The sequence below is a fragment of the Cnephaeus nilssonii genome, assembly GCF_951640355.1.
Source record: "Cnephaeus nilssonii genome assembly, chromosome: 6".
NCBI lineage: Eukaryota > Metazoa > Chordata > Mammalia > Chiroptera > Vespertilionidae > Cnephaeus > Cnephaeus nilssonii.
The window spans coordinates 102,236,191-102,258,971 of record NC_137077.1 but is presented as its reverse complement, the minus strand read 5'-3'; the positions used below and the strand labels follow the sequence as shown (position 1 = coordinate 102,258,971).

Here is a 22,781-nt window from a genome sequence, read left to right as displayed (position 1 = left end):
TCTCCATACAAGGATCTCTGTCCAACCAAGGGCAGAGTAATATTTTGGGCCATTTGTGGAGGAGTCGCTCTAGGTCAGGGAAAAACACCCATCTTGTTCCCTAAAAGTGAAACAGCACCAACCCCACCTAAAGACCTGTCAGAAACAGATGCTTGAGTGATTAAGATTGACAGCTGGCAGACAGGCAAAGAGGGCAGATTGGCCCTGCCTGCTTGCAGCCAAGGCCTGTGGAGACAGACACAAGCACAGGACCTTGGTGATCGCTTGGAGCTTCAAGCAGGTTGCTAAAAGCCAAAAGACACTGCACGAGAGTGATTAGCACCCAAGGACCTAACAGGAAGCCCAGAATTGGCAGACAGAACAGAAGAGTGGGGTCCTAAACCAGCTCCCCCAGGGCATTAAAACTTCATTGAAGTGAACACTACTTCACTTTTTATTTCTTTACATTTATTTTATAAAAAAATTTTGTAATTTTTTGCACCTTTTTTTTCCTCTCTTCTCTTTTTATCCTCCCGTTTTTCATCTTCTTTCTTCATTTTAGTGTTTCTCTTTCCTTTCTTTTCCCCCTTTTTAAAGATTGATCTTCTTTATCTGCTTTTTTGATGCATTATTATTCATCTCTGTTGGTTTATTTATATACCTAATTTCCTATTCCCTGCTCCTACTCCATTTCCCTTTCTCTTTTCTTTTTCTTTACTACTCATTTCTCTCTCTCTCTTCTCTTATTCTTTTCTTCTCCTAATTTTTTTAACTTGTTTCACTTCCTAAATTTAGGCCTATGTGCTCTCTCCTCTAGTCACCTCTTCAAAATAAACTTTTTCTTATTTACTTAATTTTTTTCTTCTTATCTTCTCATTTCTCCTCTAAACTGTGGTCCTTCCCCTGTTCCTACAGTTCCTTAACCTTATTTTCTTTAAGCTCTGCATCTACAGATTCTGCCCTGCCCACTTTTTCTGGGTGGGTTTTGTGTGTGTGTGCGTGTGCGCGTGCGCGTGCGCGCACTTTTTACTTCATTTGTTTTTTATTGTGTTTTCTCCCCATGTTCTTTTTTTCTCACTATCATTCTTGTTCTCCTTTATCTTTCCTAATTTTCTTTTCTCCAGTGGTCACTTTTATTGGTGTTATAAGTGCCTGTGTACATTTGTGTTCTGTTCCTTCTGTGTTATGTCACATTGTGTTGAATTTTGTGCTATTCAGTCAGCAACTCCATAATGGTTGGCATGGCTAGGTAGGAAGTGAGCCACATAATCAGACACACTGAGAGGAAACTCTATCCACAAATGAGACAATAAAATTAAAGACCCAACTACATCAGGAGAACCCAAATATCTGACATAGGGGGCCTCCCTGAAACACTGGGAGACCTGCACCACTGGGTCCCACAAAATATCTACTACATAAGACCAATTCAAAAAATCTGGGTGGCATAGCAGTTTTATCTAATCCATAGAAACAATTACTAAAGAACAGCAAAAATAGGGAGACAAAACAACAACCCCGAAATGAAAGAAAAGGAGGAATCACCAGAAAATGAACTAAATGAAATGGAGGCAAGCAATTTGTCAGAGAAAGAATTCAGAGTAATGCTTATTCTCAAACGTCTGGATGAGAAATTCACCAACATGTGTAAGAAGAATCAAGAGGTAATGAAGAATGACAGAACTGCAATAAAGAACACATGGAAGGTTTCAACTAGAAGAAGCTGAATAAGCAAGTTAGAAGTCAAGGTAGAAAAAACACCCAAGCAGAACAGTAACTGGAAAAAAAACTTAAAGCAAAAGAGTCTAAGGGAGCTTTGGGACAACATGAAATAAAACAACATTGCATAATAGGTGTGCCAGAAGGAGAGGAACCTGAGCAAGAACTAGAAAACCTGTTTGAAGAAATAATGACAGAAAACTTTCCTGACAAGGGGGAGAAAAAAGTCACACAAGTCCAAGAAGCACAGAGAGTCTCAAACAAGATAAACCCAAAAAGAACAACACCAAGACACATTGTAATTATTTGGCAAACATCAATGACAAAGTAAAAATCTTAAAGGCTGCCAGAAAGAGACAGAAAGTTACTTATAAGGGATCTCCCATTGGACTACCAACTGATTTCAAAAGTGGAACACATCAGGCCAGAAGGGAATGTAATGAAGTATACAAAATGATGCAAAGCAAGGGACTGAATCCAAGAATACCCTATCGAGCAAGGCTATATCGCAGACAAAAAAAAGTCTAAGGGAGTTTATTACTACCAACCCAGCAATGCAAGAAATGCTAACGGGGCTGTTGTAAAAAGAAGAAATAGAAAGGGAAGAAGGAACACAGGCATAAAGAATTAAAATGGCAACAAACAATAACCTATCCTAATATATAAAAACCCTGGGTCGTAACGACCAGTAACGACCAAGGCTCAACCAACCGGAAGTCAGTCCTGCAGTCTAGTTCTTGACTGCTTCCACTGCAGGCGCGGTGCCCCAGCACTGACTGCTGAGGGGGCTGCAAATCAGGGCCAGAGAGAGGCCTGAAGAGAGAAGCAGGGACTGACCCATTGCCTCTGTGGCAGCTTTTGATCAGCACTTGCCTCTCTCTTTCTCTCCCAGTCTGGCTAGTAGCTGCGCCTCCATTTCTCTCCAGGCCTCCACAAGGGCTGCTGATCAGCTCCGCCCTTCTGATCAGGCCCCATTGGTAGGCCCAGAGACGCTGACTGGCGTCGGAACCAACCAATCAGAACCAAATGTGGGTGTTGTGAAGAACTAATGACTTTCTAAAAGGCAGAGCTTTTGATGTTGATTGGAATAGCAACCGACCAATCAGAACCAAATGTGGGTGCTGTGAAGAACCAATGGCTGCCTAGGAGGCGGAGCTTCTGACACTGACTGGCATAGACACTGACCAATCAGAACCAAATGTGGGTGCTGTGGGGAGCCAATGGTTGCCTAGAAGGTGGGGCTTTTGACACTGACTGGCATAGAAACCGACCAATCAGAACCAAATTGGCCAGCAGAGAAGGGAAGTTGGGGGTGAGATCAGGCCTGCAGGGGAGGGCAGTTGGGAGCAACCAGGCCGGCAGAGGAGGACAGTTAGGGGCAATCAGGCAGGCAGGCAGGTAAGCAGTTAGGAGCCAGCGGTCCCAGATTGCAAGAGGGATGTCCGACTGCCGGCAGTTGGACATCCCCCAAGGGGTCCCCAATTGGAGAGGGTGCAGGCTGGGCATGAATGTCATGCACCAGGCCTCTAGTCTATAATAACCTTAATCATAAATGGATTAAATGCTCCAATCAAAAGACATAGGGCAGCCAAATGGACAAGAAAACATGACCCATATGTATGTGCTGTCTACAACAGACCCACCTCAGAACAAAGGATTCACACAGACTGAAAGTGAAGGGATGGGAAAATAATTTTCAGGCAAATGGAAATTAAAAAAAAAAAAAAAGCTGGGGTAGCAATACTTATATCTGACAAAATAGACCTCAAATTGAAGGTCATAACAAGAGGTAATAAAGGCCACTTCATAATACTACAAGGATTGATACAACAAGAGGATGTAACTCCAGTAAACATACATGCATCCAATATAGGAGCATCAAATATATAAAAGACTTACAGTGGATATCAAGAGAGAGATGGACAGAAATACAATCATACTAGGGGACTTTAATATCCCATGGAGATCACTGGATAAATCTTCTAGAAAAAAAAATCAACAAAGAAACAGAAAGCCTAAATGACTCACTAGATCATATGGAACTAATTGACATATTCAGAACATTTCACCCCAAAGCTACAGAATATACATTTTTCTCAAGTGCACATGGGACATTTTCAAAGATAGACCACATGTTAGGTTAAGTCTCTTCAAATTCAAGAAGATTGAAATCATATCAATCATCTTCTCAGATTACAATGGCATAAAATTAAACATCAACTACAATAAAAACAATAAAAAATTGGAAGGTAAATAGATGCTATTAAACAATGATTGGGTTACCAAAGAGATCAAAGAAGAAATAAAAACATCCTGGAATCAAATTACAATGAAGATACAACCATTGAAAATCTATGAATCACAGTGAAAACAGTCCTGAGAGGGAAGTTCATAGCACTAGAGATCTACCTCGAAAAACAAGAACAACTGGTCATAAGTTATATAACCCTACAACTTAAAGAATTGGAAAGAGAACAACAAGAAAAGGCCAGAACAGGCAGAAGAAAGTAAATAATAAAGATCAGAGCAGAAATAAATGACATAGAAACAAAAAAAATTCAAAATAACAATAAAACCAAGAGCTGATTCTTCAAAAGGAAAACCAAGATTGATGAACCTCTAGCCAGGCTCACCAGGAAACAAAAAGAGAGGAACCAAATAAACAAAATCAGAAATGAAATAGGTGAAGTAACAACTGACCCCACAGAAATACAAAGGATTGCAATAAAATACTGTGAACCATTTTACTCCAACAAATGGGATGACCTGGACAAAATGGACAATTTCCTAGAAATATACAACCTTTCAAAACTCAACCAGGAAGAATCAGAAAACCTGATTAGGCCTGTAACTACTGATGAAATTGAAGAAATAGTAACAATAAAGATTTACAACAAAAAAAACAAAATACCTGCTTGGCCTACCTGGGATTCCTTTAGTAGTGTTTAAAGTAAAAGCTTCTTTATTAGTATTGTAACAACAACAACAACAACAAAAAACACACACACAAAAAAAAAACAAAAACCCTAAATGATAATGCTGTTATGCTTGACACCTGGCTAGTAATAACCACCAACAGATAATCCATCAGTGAATATAAATGATGGATTTCAGCTCCTCCAGTCTGAGTTGGAAAGTTAATAGGCAGGAGGTAATGGGCCCCTGAAATCGAGGTTAGAAGGAGAGCAGAAGGGTTCTCAAGAGAAAAGGCAGAGAAGGGCGGCTACAGGTGACAGCTAGCACTGTGCAGGTTTGTTGCCTGGCCTTCTTTGCCTTTCACACTTGGGACCTGGCACTGAAGGCAAGAAGCCCCGCTGGAATTCTGAAGGAGGGGCAGACACAGCACAAAAACAGTGCTGTGCTTCTGTTTTTGGAATGGGGCTTATACTCCTTGGTTCAGGCCTCTTTGTGAAACACTTTGTTCCCAGCAGACGCCGCAATGAAGGGATCCTGCCCGTGCTGAACAGTGGTACGCTACTTCACACTCACATGAAAGGATGGGTTTCTTTTGCTGTGTTTGTTTTTAAGGTCAAGACCTTTCCCATTCTTTCAGAATCTATAATACTGTTTTTCTCCCTGAAAGCATTGTTATAAGCACAGCATAGAATGAAAAACACACTGATTGTGACCATTGGGGCCTGAAAAGCTCTGGAACATCCCTGGTATTAGGACATAGTCTTTCCTCTTTTTCCCTTTCCTTTGTTGATTCATTTCTATGTAAGAGCTTTATTTGAAAGAATATTCAAAGGGGAAAGTACCACTTATGTCTCCCTTACCCTAAGTCAAATGACTTTATTTCTATTAAGAATACTGTCTAGTTTATATTAAGAATACTTTTCTTGGGTTTTCATTTTTAATAGTTTCATGATATTTCATTCAGTTGATTAAAAAAGTATCTAATCTTGTTTTAAGGTAGCTTCAAGTTTTCCACCATGATAATGCCTCAGTGAGCCCCTTTGCATGCACAGTCTCTTCTTCTGGAATAATTCCTGGCAGCTGGTCTCCCCATCACATTTCTACAACTTGATAGGTGTGCCCAAAATGCCTCCAGAGGGTTCAGCCCACACCCCTGGCCACCAGTGCAGTGCATGGAATGGTGTCCTACACCCTGACCACAGATGTACCTCGTACTTCCATCTCCTCCCCCTGAGCGGCCTCTCCGATGGCTCTGGACAGTGGGTGTTTCATGGCTCTGACTCAGTGTCCTGTTGCATCAGTTAAGTGTGGTGTTCAGGCAGCTCTTCTCGTACCCCTTGTCCAAGAAACCTTGTCAGCGTTGGCACAAGGCCGACCAGCTCTTCAACCCTACCACAGCCTTTGAGCAACACTGGACAGCACTTAGCAGTCTTTTCTGCTTATTGAAGTCTTGTATTTGCCTCACCTTTCCCTGGAAGGTAGTGCAGGTGGGTTGGTCGGATTGGGTATTTTTGCTCTTGCTTGGAGCAAACTTAAGTCTATATAAATTGGGAGAGGGGACTCACAATTGTGGTTAGTTTTTCACGAGGAGAAGCATGAATCATCAAGATAGTCCTTCATTTAACTTCAAGATCTGTAACTGTACTATCTCTGTGTGATTCACAAGGACTCCAGGGCTGGGTGTTTTCCCAAAAAGAAAGTCCAGCACCCCTCACTCATACGTGAGTTATTTCTACACCAGTGATTATTCTTGAGAACATTTTGGAGATGGGGCAGTCACTCAAGGCTAAGTCTGTTCTGTCCGTGCTCTAACTAGAGGTTGAGCTGGGCTCTCTTCCTGTGGCCCCTGCCCCGTGGCCTCTGATTGTGGTGACACTGAACAGTCCACTGCCGGCTGCATGCCTTTTAATGCTGCCTTTCATTATCTGACATTTACCTAAGATACAACTTTGTCTGGCTTCCGTTTCCCAGTTAAGACAGTGTATCTGGTTGGGAAGGGGTGGAAGGACTTGTACATGACCTAGGTAGCAAGGCCCTGGGGTAGCAAGTCTGTGTTCCTGGTGGTGATGGCAGTGGCAAAGTTACAGCAGTATTTGCACAGAAAAACTTGAAAATTCAGGACCAAATGTGGCAAAAACTAGAGTGAAACAAAATAGGAGATCAAAAGCTGAGGATGAGTGAAAAAAAGAACTGGACATGAAAAGATGGCATGAAGAAACATCAGAAGAGTAAATAAAAATGAGGGAATGCAAAAAATATGTGAATTGAGTAAGGAAACTTAATATGAGAATGGGGTTATTAGAGAGAAAGAAAAATAATTCTATATAGCTTATAATCAATACAGGAAATACAGGAGAGTCATTCATCAAATGTCTCACCCTTAAACTCTGCAAGACTCCCCTGTCTCCCCCTTTCTCTGTGTCTATCCAAAAGATCAAGAACCACTGCACCCATCAACTTTTAGCCAGTTGTTAATCATTGGATGTGTCTTCTGTCCTCTCACCACCCCACAGACAAAGTGCTAGACCCAAGATACCTGAAGGTGAGGACCATGCTTTGAACTTCTACTCTATCCCCTGTGATGATCTGCTTGGCTAGGCCAGATACCCATCAAACACAAGTCTAAATGTTGTTGTAAAGGTATTTTGTGGCTATGATTAGCACCTATAATCTGTTTAATTAAAGACGATTAGTCACAATAATCTGGGCAAGCTTTATCCCATCAGTTGAAAGGCCTGAAGAGCAGAACTGAGGTTTCCACCATCAGCACCTGCCCCACATTTCAGACTTGTCGATGCCTGCAATTGCAAAAGCCAATTCCTTGGAATAAATCTTTTTCCACATATATAACCTACTGGTTCTGTCTTTCTGGTAGGACCCTGACTGATAGATACTCCCCAGATGGTTGATTATACTTAAAGTTTGTATCACAGTAATTTAGTACTTTATTAACCATCTTGTATTTGCTCTTTACTGATGGATGGTAGTCTTGTGCCATCGCGCCCTACCCCCCCCCCCCCCCCCCCCGTACCTTGAATGAATTTGGGTTGGTTGATTGTGGTAAGTCTTAGATTTTAATTAAAGGAAGTAGAAGCTAGAAGTTTTTCAATTTAGGGGATTCCTTACCACTTGGGCTGGGCTCTCCTGGCCTTGTGATTTTTTAAGATGTGATGCAACCAGGTTTTGAACTAATAGTGATCTTAGTCGCTCTGTATATGAGTTTTAGGAATCTTTTAACCACATGGGGCTTTCCTTTGTGTGACTTGAGAATTTTACCACGAAATGGAGGAACTACTGATAGCTATATAGACAAATGTTGGTTGAAGCACAGACACCATGGAGTGAGGTAGGGTTTTAAACTTTAAACAGTGTGTAGGGTACTGTTTCCAAGGAATTGTTTATCAGATCCATGGGTTCAACTCAAGCACTTACTTCTGCCCTTTATACTAGCACTAGAGGCCCGGTGCACTAGATTCGTGCACTTGGGGGAGATGGGGTCCCTCAGCCAGGCCTGTGCCCTCTTACAGTTGGGGAGCCCTCGGGGGATGTCCCACTGATGGGGGGAGCGGGCCTATATACATATATATATAGATAGATAGATAGATAGATAGATATAGATATATATAGATTTTTTTTTTTTTTTCATAGAGAGGAAAGGAGAGGGATAGAGAATTAGAACCATCAATGAGAAACATCAATCAGCCGTCTCCCACATTCCCCCTACTGGGGATCAAGCCCGCAGCCAAGGTACATACCCTTGACTGGAATAGAACCCAGGACCCTTCAGCCCTCGCTCGATGCTCTATCCACTGAGCCAAACCAGTTAGAGCCATAAATCCTCTCTTTGTTAATGTTATCATGTTAATTGTTGACTGTTAACTTTCTCCTGCCTCCCTAATCTATCACCAGTGGATTTAATGTAACCCACTTGTGTCTTTTCTTTTTGTAATGTATTAAATAAGATGCAAAACTGCCATCCTCCGGAGCATTATCCCAATCCATTGAGATTTTGCTTCCTGACAATTGTCGACAAATTTGGCTCAAATAAACTCACAAAAATTCTCTATAGATTTGAATGTTTTTTTACATTGATATTACAAAAGAATGCACAGTGTGCTTCTATTTTGAAGAAGATGAAAATAGATAAAAGCACACTTTATTATTTATGGATGTAAACATAGATGGCAACTTTTAAAAGAAATGGTTATTACAAAAGTCAGATGTTTGTTATTGGGAAGGATATGATCAGGAAGATGGGCATGGTGGTGGTTAGAGGGGTTGCTTTGTAATTAATTATTCTCTGAGCAGTTTTGTGCATGTCTTTGTTTATCTCTCTCACACACAAAACTAGATGGAGAATGGTTCACACAAACGAAGTTTCTCCTCACACTAAACCACTCTTGCCCCTGTGGGTGGTTCTGTCTTCTTGCTTCTTCAGCTCCAGCTCCCCCCACCCCTCCCCAGGGAGGTCCAGACACCCACATAGACCTGAGACCACTGGTATTTCTCCCTCAGCAGCTGGGCTGCAGGTCACAGAGGTTGAAGGTACAAATTCCCTTTCTACCTCTTGGGTGACTTTGAAGTCTGGGACGGGAGACGTCACCTGGTTCGCAGGAGGAGGTGGCAGTTCCTGAGCTTGGAGGGCTTGGCCCAGACTCCCCAATGCCTTCTGGAGGACAAAGGGCTCCTCCCTGTTGGCCCTGGAGCCATGCTGAACCTGTGATAACCCCTGCCCCTCCCCACACACCCTCTCCCACCAGACAGCTGGCAGCCCTTCAAGGAGAGGCAAAGGCTTCGCGCTGTAACCCAAACCCAGAGTAACAGGCCGTATGTGGGGGGGCACATGTCTGAGCCTGTTCTCAGGAGCTGGATGGACACTTTGAGTGGGTGTGCCCTGGAGGTAGGGGCAGGACTGACTTTCCCGCCGCCAAGCGCTTCATCCTCCCTCCCTGGGACCGCCGGCGGAGGCTGCGGGTGAAAGAGGTGTCGGCACTACGGCACAGTGAGCCGCCTCTCACAGAGGCCGTGTGGCGTTGCTGCCAGGCAGGAGCTGTGTCTGTGCCCACAGTACTCTTACTTGTGAAAGAAACCACCCAGGAGAGAGGGCCTGGAGGTTTCAGTCATTCTACTGTCCTGTCCAGTGAAGATTCGTGGAACACAGGACAGCCTCACCCGTCTGTCTTCCTGACAGCTGAAACGGTCAAGGTGAAAATACCTTCAGATGGAGGCTGAGCTGTCAGTGAATGGCCTAATGATACAAAGGTTTCTGATGCATCCCTGCTCCTTCCAGAAGGATGTGAGGAACAGATCTGGCCACACTGCTGGGCAATTTAACATACAATCTAAAAGCCTAAGAAGTGCCTCTTGCTTTGCAGTTCATATTTGCAAAAGATTCTAGGGCTCCACCTTTGCAAACAAACACCCTGTTCTAAGCTGCATTTCATCAAAGGATATCATTCTTTACAAACTCATTAAAAGCTAAACAAGGCCAGGCTTGCAGGCAGGCACAGTCTGGAGAGCAACTTCACAGTTCTTTTGATGACTCCAGTCTTACGGCCACAGTTCTTAACAAATGTGTAGAAAATCGCTCTTGCCCTTTTCCACCAGTACCCCCTTTCCTTTTCCCCTTCCCCTTCATCCTCTCCCCGTTTGACAGAGCTGCAAGTGAGACAGGGGTTATGGGTGGAGAAGAGAAGACAGTGGAGTGGGGCACAGTATGGGAGAAGGTTGACTACAGCTGTGGAAAAAGTGAATTGGTATTTGACATTTTACAAATAGTCTCTTTTCAGGATCTGTTCTGACATTATAGTTTCATCATGCAAAATTCCATGAAAACACTTACAGTGCTTGGAGAGTATTTTGGGATCCTGCCCAAGTTAGGATGAAAGTGATGGTAAGAGAATGGTCTTTCCAGAGGACTCATCCGTAAACCACCCCCTTTCCTCACTTAGGAAGGAATAGTGTCTCCGAGCGACTTGGACCTCGTCATGTCTCATGGCCTAGGCCTCCGGTATGCATTCATTGGACCCCTGGAAACCATGCATCTCAATGCAGAAGGTAGGGGCTCAGACGGGAATTTTCTGCAGTGTAGTGTTTTCATGGGTTTTGTAAACAATCAAAGGCTGTCTTTTCTTACAACTGAATAGAAATGGTATTGTGTACAGGAGACAGCGGCTAGCCCTGCCATTCACAGGTAGGGGTAGGGCAGTCGCTGTGTCCCATGGAGCTCAGGGCTCTGTGTAGAACAGCACTCAGGTGAGGACCGGAAGGAGAGGTGAGCAATGTTATGGAGACTTTGCCGCATGTCATCCAGCCTGATAGAAGATAAAGTGGTATTTTCCTGAGGAAGATAATGAAATTATTTAGAAGCAAGGAAAAAAAAAAAGGAAAATAACCACATGGACCTCTGTTGGACTTACCTTCTGCCTAAACATGGGCAGCTTGCAATTGTGACTTGCTCATGTGTAGGCTTCTTCCCAAAAGCTGGGGCGTCATGAGGGAGGGGCATCTACAGGAAAAGGGCTGGAGCCCTTGGTTAGGGGCCAGGCTAGGCCATCAGTTACCCTGGAAGCCACCTCAAAGGGCTTGGAGAGGTAGGTATGACTGGTGACTCTAAAAGCAAGGTCACTTGAGAGGGGTGAGAAGCTTCCAAGAATGAAACTGTCCACCAGATTTTAAGCCATTTAAAAAGAAGACATCATTTGAAAAACAATAAAACCTACACCAAATTAAAAACAATCAGAAAATCTGGGGAAATGTCAACTAAATAGAGTGATGGCTGTGTCTTGGTGTTGAAATTGTAAGTAACTTTTACTACCTTTTTCCTTTCCTGTGTTGTAATAAATTTCTATAATTATTGTATGTTATTTTTAAAATTTATATCATCAACTTGTAAAACATATGCAGAAAAAGAAAAAGAATATTGTATTCAGCTCCATGGTCTACATTTAACAAAAATATCGAGAAACTGAAGCTGATCCAGAGTGTGTGTGTGTGTGTGTGTGTGTGTGTGTGCGCGCGTGCACACGCGTGCACACATGTGCCTGTATTTGTCCATGACTTTTGTGGGGGTGGAACCAGAATGAAAGACTGGAAATGGCAGGAAGACAGGTTTAGGGTCAGAACATGGCAGGGAGAACTTTCTAGTAAGTGGGACTGATGATGAAGGAGAGGCCACGCTGTGGGTGGGTGAGCCTAGCCGCTGAAGGCTGGTCCTTACCTGTGCGGATGTTCGAATGTTGACAGGAATCTCGCAGTGAGGTCGGAAGTTGGAGCAGATGACCCCTGGAGAATCTGCGTAGATTTTACAATTCCACGAGGGTTTGGTAATACTTCAGTTAATTTTTGCAACAGTAATTAATTAAATACAATTTCCAGTGGATAATCCCAAGCAGTTTCACCAGATGTATTGCACACAGCAGATGCACACCTGGTTCCTTGGATGGGTTGGTAGGGTGTCATGAAAATGTGGTTCAATAAGTGACTTGGTTCTTCCTTAACACCCAGCTGAGAGCAGCTGAAGAAAGAGGGGACTCTCTCCTGGCACCCGCATGTTACTTGTGTGGTAGGATAACAGTTGAACATAGGAGGGTAATGTAAAGACAGAGGCTTTATTAAAGTGAAACCAGAGTTTTGAAGTATCATTAAAATAAAGTCTTGCATAATTTTTAATTTTTTTTGTAAACCAGAACCTTAAACATGATGAACATATTGAAACATTTGAAATGTATGTAGATACTGCTGGATGACCACTGTGTTTTTCTTTTTATTTTTCTTGAGAAAAATAAGATAATTCAGGTATCAGGAGAAACTGATAGGAGAGACCCGAGAACTGCTTTGACTCTCAAACAAGTAGAAACTGAAGCCAATGAAACCAGAAACTCGGGAGTCAAATAGCGTGGCAGATAGGACGGAGCCCATAACAATTTTTCACACAAAGCAGATTTGATAAGCAAACCTAATTGGTTTAATATGATAATGGTGGACGGATGTAGTTTTCAACTTCAGAGCATTCTAAGGACCAGAGTTGGACAGTTATAAGATCAGGCTCAGGACCAGTGGAAATGATCATGACTCCTCAGTGTCACCCAGGATATATCAAGGTTGGAATTGGGAGAGTTCTTTTTTCTAATGTTGTCTTCATAAAGCCAGTATCTCAGGTTAAGGCTAGTTATTAGTCTTAAAAGCTACAGTTTATCTAGAAGGGGTAAAAATATTTGATGATTTGTTTTTAATCTTATAAAATAGCAGCTGAAAAACAGGAGGCCAGCATGCTTCCTTCGCCTTTTGGCTACTTTTAAAAAGTGACACGCATGAATGACAAGCTCTCAGAAGAGTAGATCTGGTCTGTGGAGCCAGTCAGCCTGGATCTTTAGTTGACCTATAAGCTAAATAGCCCTGTGCACCTCAGTATGCCCATCTGTAAAATGGAGCAACAACAGTAACAGCCTCATAAGGGTGGTGTGAGACTGAAATCAGATGGAGACATCTAGCTGGATGGCTGACATATGAAGTCGATAATAAATGTTATAGTCACACAAAGTTTTGTTTAATTCCCTATTCTTCCAGGTTTGTTTTTTTTAAATTCCCCCAAAGATTCACAAGTGCATGAGAGAAATCCAGAACACATACAGATTAGGACATGTTTGCTGTGGAATGTGAACTCTGAAGACTTTGGTTTGTGTCCATGCTAAGCTTTCAGACTAGCAGGTCAGCAAAGGCTGGGCCCTCGTACACCCAGCGGCCTTTTGGGTCCTGGGAACCTGGCAGCCCCTGGTCATCACCTTCAGTTGAGATGAATGTTCACCATCTTACCTCTCAAAATTTCCCTTATTTAGATGCTTGTCCTTGTTTGTTTGTTTGTTTGTTTATCTTAAATTGAGATGCCTGCTTGGTGGGTCTGGTTCGTTTGAGTGGAGCTGTGATTTGCAGTGAAACAGGTGAGCTGATAGGGCTGTTCCTGGCAGTTTCTGTCCACCTGCTCCAGTAAGGTCTCACTCAGGTGGGAATTAGATAATGCCCCGGGCTTTGGGGTCTTTTTGGTCTTCTCTGATTAAGTTTTGTTTCTGAAAGGCAGGCGAATCCATGTGAGTGTGAGTTCATAGGCTGTGGGGAAGCACACTTCTCTGGTGGGGTCGCAATTAGGCTGTCCAGGAATCGACACCCAGGGCGTGTCCCCGCAGCTGCCTCCACCGTGACAGCGGCCACACAGACAGGTGCCTGCTCTGTAAATGCAGACAGATGGGGTGGCTCTCCACTGCTCCGTCACCTTGGGTTGTGTCTCACCTTCAGGGCTCACAGCCAAGGAATAACAAGTCTGAAAGCAGCAAGAGAAGCTAAATCCAAACTCATGACAGTCAATTCTTTCTCCCACTTCTTAAGAAATTAGGTTCCAAGTCTTCTAAAAAGCTCAGCTCTCTGAGAGCTGTTGGAAGTACCTGGTTGACCAGAATAGAGGGCATGGAAGCGTAGTAGGGAAAACACAGGGAGGCTCACTTCATAGTAATATCGAGGAGGGACAGGCTGTGGGATAGAAGGTGACGTGGCTTTTTCTTTTCATTTCCATTGAAACTGGTATTCTGGAACATTCCCGTTCCTACTGCTCTATGGGAAGGGAAGATGTTGCAAAGAAGAGTAAGGGAATGAATTTGCTGGGACACTGTGAATAACTTTGACACTAAGTCACCATAAACGTGTACGTTGAGCTGGTGGAGAGCTGTCCTGCGGAGTCAGGTGCTGTGTCCATGAACTTGAGGTCTGCACATGCTGGCGGTGTGGCCTCTGACCGTCTCCACAGACTCGGGCTGCGCACCCATGCGCCTGAGTACACGCTACATAAAGAGTTTTTGTATTTGTAAGACTGGAGTTTTGTATTGGTTTCCTGGAAAAGTTGGGGGGAAATTATTAATTGTATTATAAAGAGTTTTACTGTATTTTCTATCGTATATAATAAAGAGGTAATATGCAAATTGACCATCACTCCAACTCACAAGATGGTTGTCCCCCATGTGGATACAAGATGACCAGCAGGGGAGGGCAGTTGTGGGCGATCAGGCCAGCAGGGGAGAGCAGTTGGGAGGGACCAGGCCTGCAAGGGAGGGCAGTTGGGGGCAATCAGGCCTGCAGGGGAGGGCAGTTGGGGGCAACCAAGTCTGTGGGGAAGGGCAGTGGGGGTGACCAGGCCAGCAGGGGAGGGCAGTTGGGGGCGACCAGGCCTGCAGGGGAGGACAGTTGGGGGGATCCAGGCCTGCAGGGGAGGGCAGTTGGGGGCAATCAGGCTGGCAGGGGAGCAGTTAGGCGTCAATCAGGCTGGCAGGGGAGTGGTTAGGGGGTGATCAGGCTGGCAGGCAGAAGCGGTTAGGGGCAGTCAGGCAGGCGAGCAGTTGGGAGCCAGCAGTTCTGGATTGTGAGAGGGACGTCTGCCTGCTGGTTTAAACAGGCAGTTGGGACCTTCCCACCTCTCCACCTCCCCACCTCTCCACCCTCTCACCTCCCCACCTCCCCACCTCCCCACCCTCTCACCTCCCCACCTCCCCACCTCTCCACCTCCCCACCTCCCCACCTCCCCACCTCCCCACCCTCTCACCTCCCCACCTCTCCACCTCCCCACCTCCCCACTTCCCCACCTCCCCACCCTCTCACCTCCCCACCCTCTTACCTCCCCACCCTCTCACCTCCCCACCTCCTCCCCTCCCACCTCCCCACCCTCTCACCTCTCCACCTCCCCACCCTCTCACCTCCCCACCCCCTCACCTCCCCACCTGTCCACCTCCCCACCTCCCCACCCTCTCACCTCCCCACCTCCTCACCTCTCCACCTCCCCACCCTCTCACCTCCCCACCTCCCCACTTCTCCACCTCCCCACCCTCTCACCTCCCCACCTCCCCACCTCCCCACCTCCCCACCTCCTCACCTCCCCACCTCTCCACCTCACCTCCTCACCTCCCCACCCTCTCACCTCCCCACCTCCTCACCTCCTTACCCTCTCACCTCCCCCAAAAAAATAATAAAAATAAATAAATAAATAAACAGGCAGTTGGACATCCCTCGAGGGGTCCCAGATTGGAGAGGGTGCAGGCTGGGCTGAGGGACACACACATACACACACACGTGCATGAATTTTATGCACCGGGCCTCTAGTCTTAAATAAATAAATGCTCCTTTAAAGCCACAAATTTTATAAAAGGCAGAGAAAAAGAGTTCTCAGAAGCCCCTGGGAGATTCAGATAACTTCACAGGGACACAGAAAGATGAATGCTTGTTCAGAAAATGTGAAGTAATCCAGAGGTGAAATACAGTCCTTGAATTGCATTCTTGGCTTTTTGCTGCTCAAGGAGGACAGGGAGATAGAATTGGTTCACAGGAGGGTACTGCTGGGCTTCTGTTTCCCTGCACGTGGGTGAATCTCAGCTGTAGCCAGTCCTCCCATTTTCTTCTCATTTAATATCTTTCCAACTCATTTGATTCTTATGTCTCTGCACCCTCCCCCCCCCCCAAAAAAAAAGGAGTAACTGTATTTGTGTCTAGATTTTACCACCTTTGGTTTGAATAAATAAACATGTAAAGTGAAGAAAATATTTAACTTCCAAAGGAAATAAATGTAATGGTGGTCTTCTGTGTTCTGGAAATGCTGAGTCCTCTAAGATAGCTAGTTAGTGCCTGGACCTTTGTAGGGCTGGGGAACCTTTCTCCTGCCAAGGGCCATTTGGATGTTTATAACATCATTCTCAGGCCATACAAAATCAACAACTTAAAAATTATCCTGCTATATTTGGTCAGACACTTAATTAACACACTCCTAATGCCTGGGCAGGGCCAGACCAAATGATTTCATAGGCCTTATATTGCCCAAGGGCCGGATGTTCCCACCCCTGCTTTAGGAAATCTTCTGGAATCCTTAATTGTCAGGTTATACTTGTGTTAAATGAAATGAAACCCTTATTTTAAAAAGGAGTGTCCAGCACTTAATTGTAGGTGCTAATGTCAGAAAAGTTGTTATATTTGAATATTTTATCCTTCAAAACAATTTCTCTTCTAAGAGCTAGTTAGATATAATTTTAGCACACTGAAGGAGAAGGAAATCTATTTGAGGCAAGTAAAATTGAAATTCAGTGAATTCAGGCTTTCACAATAGTGTGGGTCCACCAAAACTAAACCCCAAAGAAGTTTGTCTCTCTCTCTCTTTTTTTTTAAAGAGTATCTTGTGGTGATGATATTTATTTAAAACTAGAGGCCCAGTGCACAAATTCACACACCAGTGGGGTCTCTCAGCCTGGCCTGCAGGATCAGGCCAAAACCGGCTCTCCAACATCCCCTAAGTGGTCCCGGATTGCGAGAGGGCTCAGGCCAGGCCGAGGGATCCAACCAGTGCACAATTGGGGCTGGGATGGAACATGGGAGGTTGGCCAGCCGGGGAGGGACTGCAGGAGGGCTCCAGGGCGTGTCCAGCCCATCTGGCTCAGTCCGGATCGACCAGACTCCAGCAGCAAGCTAACCAACCCATCAGAGCGTCTGCCCCCCTGGTGGTCAGTGCATGTCATAGTGAGTGGTTGAGTAGCCTTAGCATTCATTAGCATATTATGCTTTGATTGGTTGAATGGATGACCAGACACTTAGCAAATTAGGCTTTTATTATATAGGATTAATTTAAAACTTTTTCTGGGGGTGGATACAAACCAAGCTCGGGGATCTTTGCAAATTCTGCTATTCATTTTAAATTCTGTATTACCTTTTAGCCTGACTGGCCAACCTCTGAGTGTTTCTGGTTGTGAAAGATGTTGGAAGTAGGCCAAGGGTGGCACAGTGGGTGGCTCAGTCATGTCCCAAGTGGGCCCAGGACTCAGAGATGCCTCTTCTGTGCATATCCAGGGGTGGCCTCAGATTGGACTTGATCCCCCCCTGCCCCGCACATGCCTGCACTGGCCAAGCCCTGCTGCCTCCCAGGCAGTGAGAGGGGAGGGATGCCAAGCACAGACAGGTTCCAACAGGCCAGTTCCACATGCTGGGAGGCGAGGCCGCTGGACTCTGCTTTCCTCTCTGTGCATGTCTGACTCGTACTAAAGAGCTTCATTTCAGCCACACACAGCCCAAAGCTGCTTCTAAATTACAGTGCTGCTTCCTCCTCTCTCCCATGCGGATGAGCCTCTTCTTCATGGGTTTCTCCATCAAAATCCCAGGGCCCTTATCAGCATCTGAGAAAGTGGTTGGGTTCCCCAGGGCCAGGAAGCTGCAGAAGCAGTTGGAGAGCAGTGCAGCCGGGGTACAGAGGCACCCTGGGCTTGGGTGACAGGGCTGTTATCCACTGGCCACACTCTGAGCCTGCATTAAAGAATCTGCTAGGGGAGGGGTGTGGGATGGGAATGGGGGGATGAGGACAAATATGTGACACCTTAATCAATAAAGAAATATAAATAAATAAATAAATAAATAAATAAATAAATAAATAAAATAAAAGCATAGAATCAGACTGCATAACACACACACACACACACACACACACACACACACACACACACACACACAAAGAATCTGCTGCCTTGGAGACACCCAACCAAGTGGTAATTAGAAGTCTGGGAACAAGTGTGAAATGGGAAACAGATTTAAGTGAGCTGTGACCTCTGTGGTTCTTAGAAAATGCATTCAAGCCATTTACACAAGTAACCTCATAACATTTTTGGTGAAAATAGGACTTAATAGGTTAATCAATAAATCAATGCAGGAACACAGGCTGAAGTACACTGAGGGAGGTAGAATGGCAGGCCCCTGGGGCCCCTTGCTTTTCAGAATTCTGAGATCAGAGGGAAAGCTTGACGAGTGACTGACTTGTGGTGAGGACCCTTGGTCCCCAGCGCCAGCTAACCAGGTGCACTGACCACCTCCTCCTTTTCTTCACTCACAGAAGAAAGGAATGTAGTTAATCTGACCCAAGGCAAGACTCTCTGAATCGATGTCTTAGTTGGGAGTTCTCTAATGTTCTGGTTTTGTGGATTCTTGTGTTCATATGGTTTCAGGCATGTTAAGCTACTGTGACAGATACGGCGAAAGCATGAAACATGTCCTCAAGACTTTCGGACCTATTCCAGAGTTTTCTGGAGCTACAGTTGAGAAGATTCACCAGGTACGTGGACTGACTGCAGAGAGTTGTGCAGGCTGAGCAGGAGGGAGCTCTGTGGACAGGGATGTTTATTGTGCAGTTAGTATCTTTGCTTCTGGTTTTCACAGTCCCTCATCTCTAACTTCTGTCTCATGGTCCTTGGAGACCTTCAGAGCAGTGTGGCCAATGAACTTGGAGGTCACTGTGACTTATCTCTGAGGAGCTGGAGTCTCTGGGTTCAGGAAGCTCATGTTCATGGAGCGTTTACTCGGCTCCCTTTGTCCTTGAGAGCAAATTCCATGTGCATAGTAGGACCAACAATTATGCTCCTGGTCAATTACCTCCTCTTCATGCATTTTTTGTTCTTCTTTTTTTATTTAAAATTTTTTTTCATTTACAGTTGATTTCAGTATTATTTTATGTTAGTTTTAGGTATAGAGCATAGTGGTTAGACCAGTGGTTCCCAACGTGGGGCACACGCCCCACAGGGGGGCAATTTGATTTTTAACCAGAGCAATTCAAGAATGAGTTATTAACAGTGAATTTTTTGCATTTCCTATGGTTCTAAAAACCTCATATACAATATGCAAATGTATATTGTGACATATTTATGCACTTCAGTTCTCTATTATATGTTTTGAAACTTTACTTGCTATTTTTTCATATCACTTCATATTATTATTATTTTAACAATTTCTTAGTGATTTCTTCCTCAGTACTTCAACTGTCCTTTCATTCTTTTATTTTTCTCTTTCATGGATGCCATGTTCTTTGGAAGCTTGTTTAGACCAAGTTAATGGCCTTTTAGGCTTCCTCCATGTGAATATGAGTTCACTTTTTGAATAATAAGAATTATATGTCACAGGGCGGGCATCAGAATTTTAGAGATGCTTAGGTTGGGCTTGGCCAAAAAAAGGTTGGGAACCACTGGGGTTAGACATATAATTTGCAAAGTGATCCCCCTGATAAGTCTAGTAGCCACCTGACACCATACACAGTTATTATATCATTGACTATATCCCCTATGCTGTACCTCATATCCCTGTGACTATTTTGTAACTGCCAATTTGTACTTTAAAAAAAAAAATCATACCCAGGCAGATGTTTACAGATTTTACAGAGAGAGGAAGGAGGAGGGAGAGAGGGAGGGAGGGAGGGAGGGAGGGAGGGAGGGAGGGAGGGAGGGAGGGAGAGAGAGAGAGAGAGAGAGAGAGAGAGAGAGAGAGAGAGAGAAACAGTGTTAGAGAAACATTGATTAGTTCCTCTTGTACCCAAAACCTAGGTATGTGCCCTGGCTGGGAATTGAACCTGAGATCTTTTGGTGTATGGGATAACACTTCAACTGGCCAGGGCATGTGCTTCTTTTTTTTTTTTTTTAAGCATATTTTTATTGATTTCAGAAAAGGAAGGGAGAGGGAGAGAGAGATCGAAACATCAATGATGAGAGAGAATCATTGATTGGCTGCCTCCTGCACGCCCCACACTGGGGATTGAGCCCACAAACTGAGTATATGCCCTGACAGGGAATCGAACTGTGACCTCTTGGTTCACAGGTCAACACTCAACCACTGAGCCATGCCAGCTGGGCCAGGCATGAACTTCTTTTTTTAAAAAAATATATTTTATTGATTTTTTTACAGAGAGGAAGGGAGAGGGAGAGGGGGTTAGAAACATCGATGAGAGAGAAACATCAATCAGCTGCCTCCTGCACACCCCCTACTGGGGATGTGCCTGCAACCAAGGTACATGCCCTTGACCGGAATCGAACCTGGGACCCTTGAGTCCACAGGCTGATGCTGTATCCACTGAGCCAAAACGGTTAGGGCCAGGCATGAACTTCTTATCCCTTAATGATTTTCACCCATCCTCCCAAGTCCCCCTACCATCTGGCAACCATTAGTTTGTTCTCCGTATCTGTGAGTTTTGGGGTGGTTTTTTTTTTCTTCTTATTTTGATTTTTTAGATTCCACATGTACTAGTAATTGAAATCATATAGTATTTGTCTTTTTCTGCCTGACTTATTTCACTTAGCATAATAACCTCTAGATCCATCCACATTGTCTCAAATGGTAAGATTTCATTCTTTTTTATGGCCGAGTAGTATTCTATTGTATATGTATGTACCATCTCTTCTTTAGCCATTTGTCTATTGATGGGCACTTAGGTTGCTTCCATACTTGACTATTTTAATAATACTTCAATGAACATCAGAATTTTTTTTAATTAGTGCTTTGATTTCTCCAAATAAATACCCAGAAGTGGAATTGCTGGGTCATATGGTAGTTCCATTTTTAATTTTTTGAGGAACCTCTGTACTGATTTTCATAGCGACTGCACCAATTTGCAGTCCCACCAATAGTGCATAAGGATTTCTTTTTCTCCACGTCCTTGCCAACACATGTTTGTTGATTTATTAATGATAGCCATTCTGACAGGTGTGGTTTTAATTTGCATTTCACTGATGATTAGTGATGTTGAGCAGCTTTTCATAAGTCTGTTGGTCATCTGTGTGTCTTCTCTGGAGAAATGTCTATTCAGGTCCTCTGCCCATCTTTTAATTCGATTGTTTGTTTTTTTGGTGTTAAGTTGTATGAGTTCTTTATATACTTTGGATATTAACCCCTTATTAGATATATCACTGGCGAATATAGTAGGTTGTTTTTTTGTTTTATTGATGGTTTCTTTTGTTGTACAAAAACTCTTTCGTTTGATGTAGTTCCATTCATTTCTTTTTTCTTTTTCTTTTTCCTTGTCTTTTCTCTTCTTTCCCTGTTCCCAGGCCATGTGTGTGAAAGTCCCGGATGATCCTGAGCACTTGGCTGCCAGAAGGCGGTGGAGGGACCAATGCCTCATGAGACTTGCCAAGCTGAAAAGTCAGACGCCCTCCCAGTGAGGCGTTTTTGTTTTTAAGATTTTAAAATTGATTTTTAGAAAGAGGAAGGGAGAGGGATATAGAAAGAGAAACATCCATGTGAGAGCAAAACATCAATCAGCTGCCTCCTGCACATCCCCTACCAGAGACCAAGCCCACAACTCAGGCATGTTCCCCGACTGGGAATTGAACCAGCAACTGTTCGGTGCATGAGATGATGCCCAGCTAACGGAGCCGCACTGGCCAGGGCCCGTGAAGTTTTTTATCATGCTGCCACTCCCCTCACTGAAAGTCCCAGTTGGTGGAATTATAGGACTGAATCATATCGCTTGAAACAGTAGCAGCTACAGAGGTACCATACTTAGCATGCAAGTCCTGAGCTTGATCTCTGTTAACAGTGATCTAGTCATTTACAGTGTGGGTGTCAAAGCAGCATTTGGGTTCTGAGGGCTCTTGATTTCCTGCCACCTGGGCAAGCCAGTCATCTCAAGATTTTCACTTTTTAGTTTTACTAGTAAGTGTGATTATGCAACCTACATTTTATAGCCAATGATTGTAGTTTCAAGTCATTTTAATATGTAGCAAAAATTTTTATAATTATTTCTAATCCCTTTCTGAGTACTCTGTGGCCCTTCATTTTTGAGACAACTAACTACCTTCATTTGCCAATGCTTATCCTATATAATAAAGAGCTAATATGCAAATGGTCGTCACGCCCTCATGTCCTCACACCATCACTCCATAACTGCTCAGACACTCAACACTGGGGAGAGAGGAATGGGGACCAGCCAGGCACAAATGAGCTTGCAAGAGAGGAATGGGGACCAGCCAGGCTGTGGCCCGGGAGAGGGACAAGCATCCCGGAAGAGGGACAAGCCGCCCGCCCACGGTCCCCTGCGGCTGTGGCTGACGCAAGTGAAGCCGGCCTGGGTCCTGGGTGCCTGTGGCCGGCCAGAGGGAGGGAATCCTGGGTCCTGGGTGTGGGGCGAGGCAGAGGCAGTTAGGGGCGATCAGGCCAGCAGGGGAGCAGTTAGGGGCGATCAGGCAGGCAGGCAGAGGTGGTTAGGGGCAATCAGGCAGGCAGGTGAGCGGTTAGGAGCCAGCGGTCCCAGATTGAGAGAGGTAGTCGGACATCTTCCGAGAGGTCCCGGATTGGAGAGGGTGCAGGCCAGCTGAGGGACCCACCCCATCCCCCCATGCACG

The 22,781-nt window shown here is 44.5% G+C and overlaps 1 protein-coding gene across 2 annotated transcripts in view; it reads left to right on the top strand.

The window, feature by feature from the left end:
- CRYL1 (crystallin lambda 1) overlaps positions 1-22,299 on the top strand; it is a 162,562-nt gene extending 140,263 nt beyond the window's left edge. The window contains exons 5-7 of one of the 2 annotated variants that reach the window (XM_079775669.1): positions 10,566-10,671; positions 18,624-18,730; positions 21,486-22,299. In XM_079775669.1, the coding sequence (XP_079631795.1) occupies positions 10,566-10,671; positions 18,624-18,730; positions 21,486-21,599 (327 nt within the window). In that variant the 3' untranslated portion in view covers positions 21,600-22,299. The remainder of the gene's footprint in view (positions 1-10,565; positions 10,672-18,623; positions 18,731-21,485) is intronic. The other variant, XM_079775668.1, reaches the window with a different exon arrangement.
- Positions 22,300-22,781: the final 482 nt, after the last annotated feature.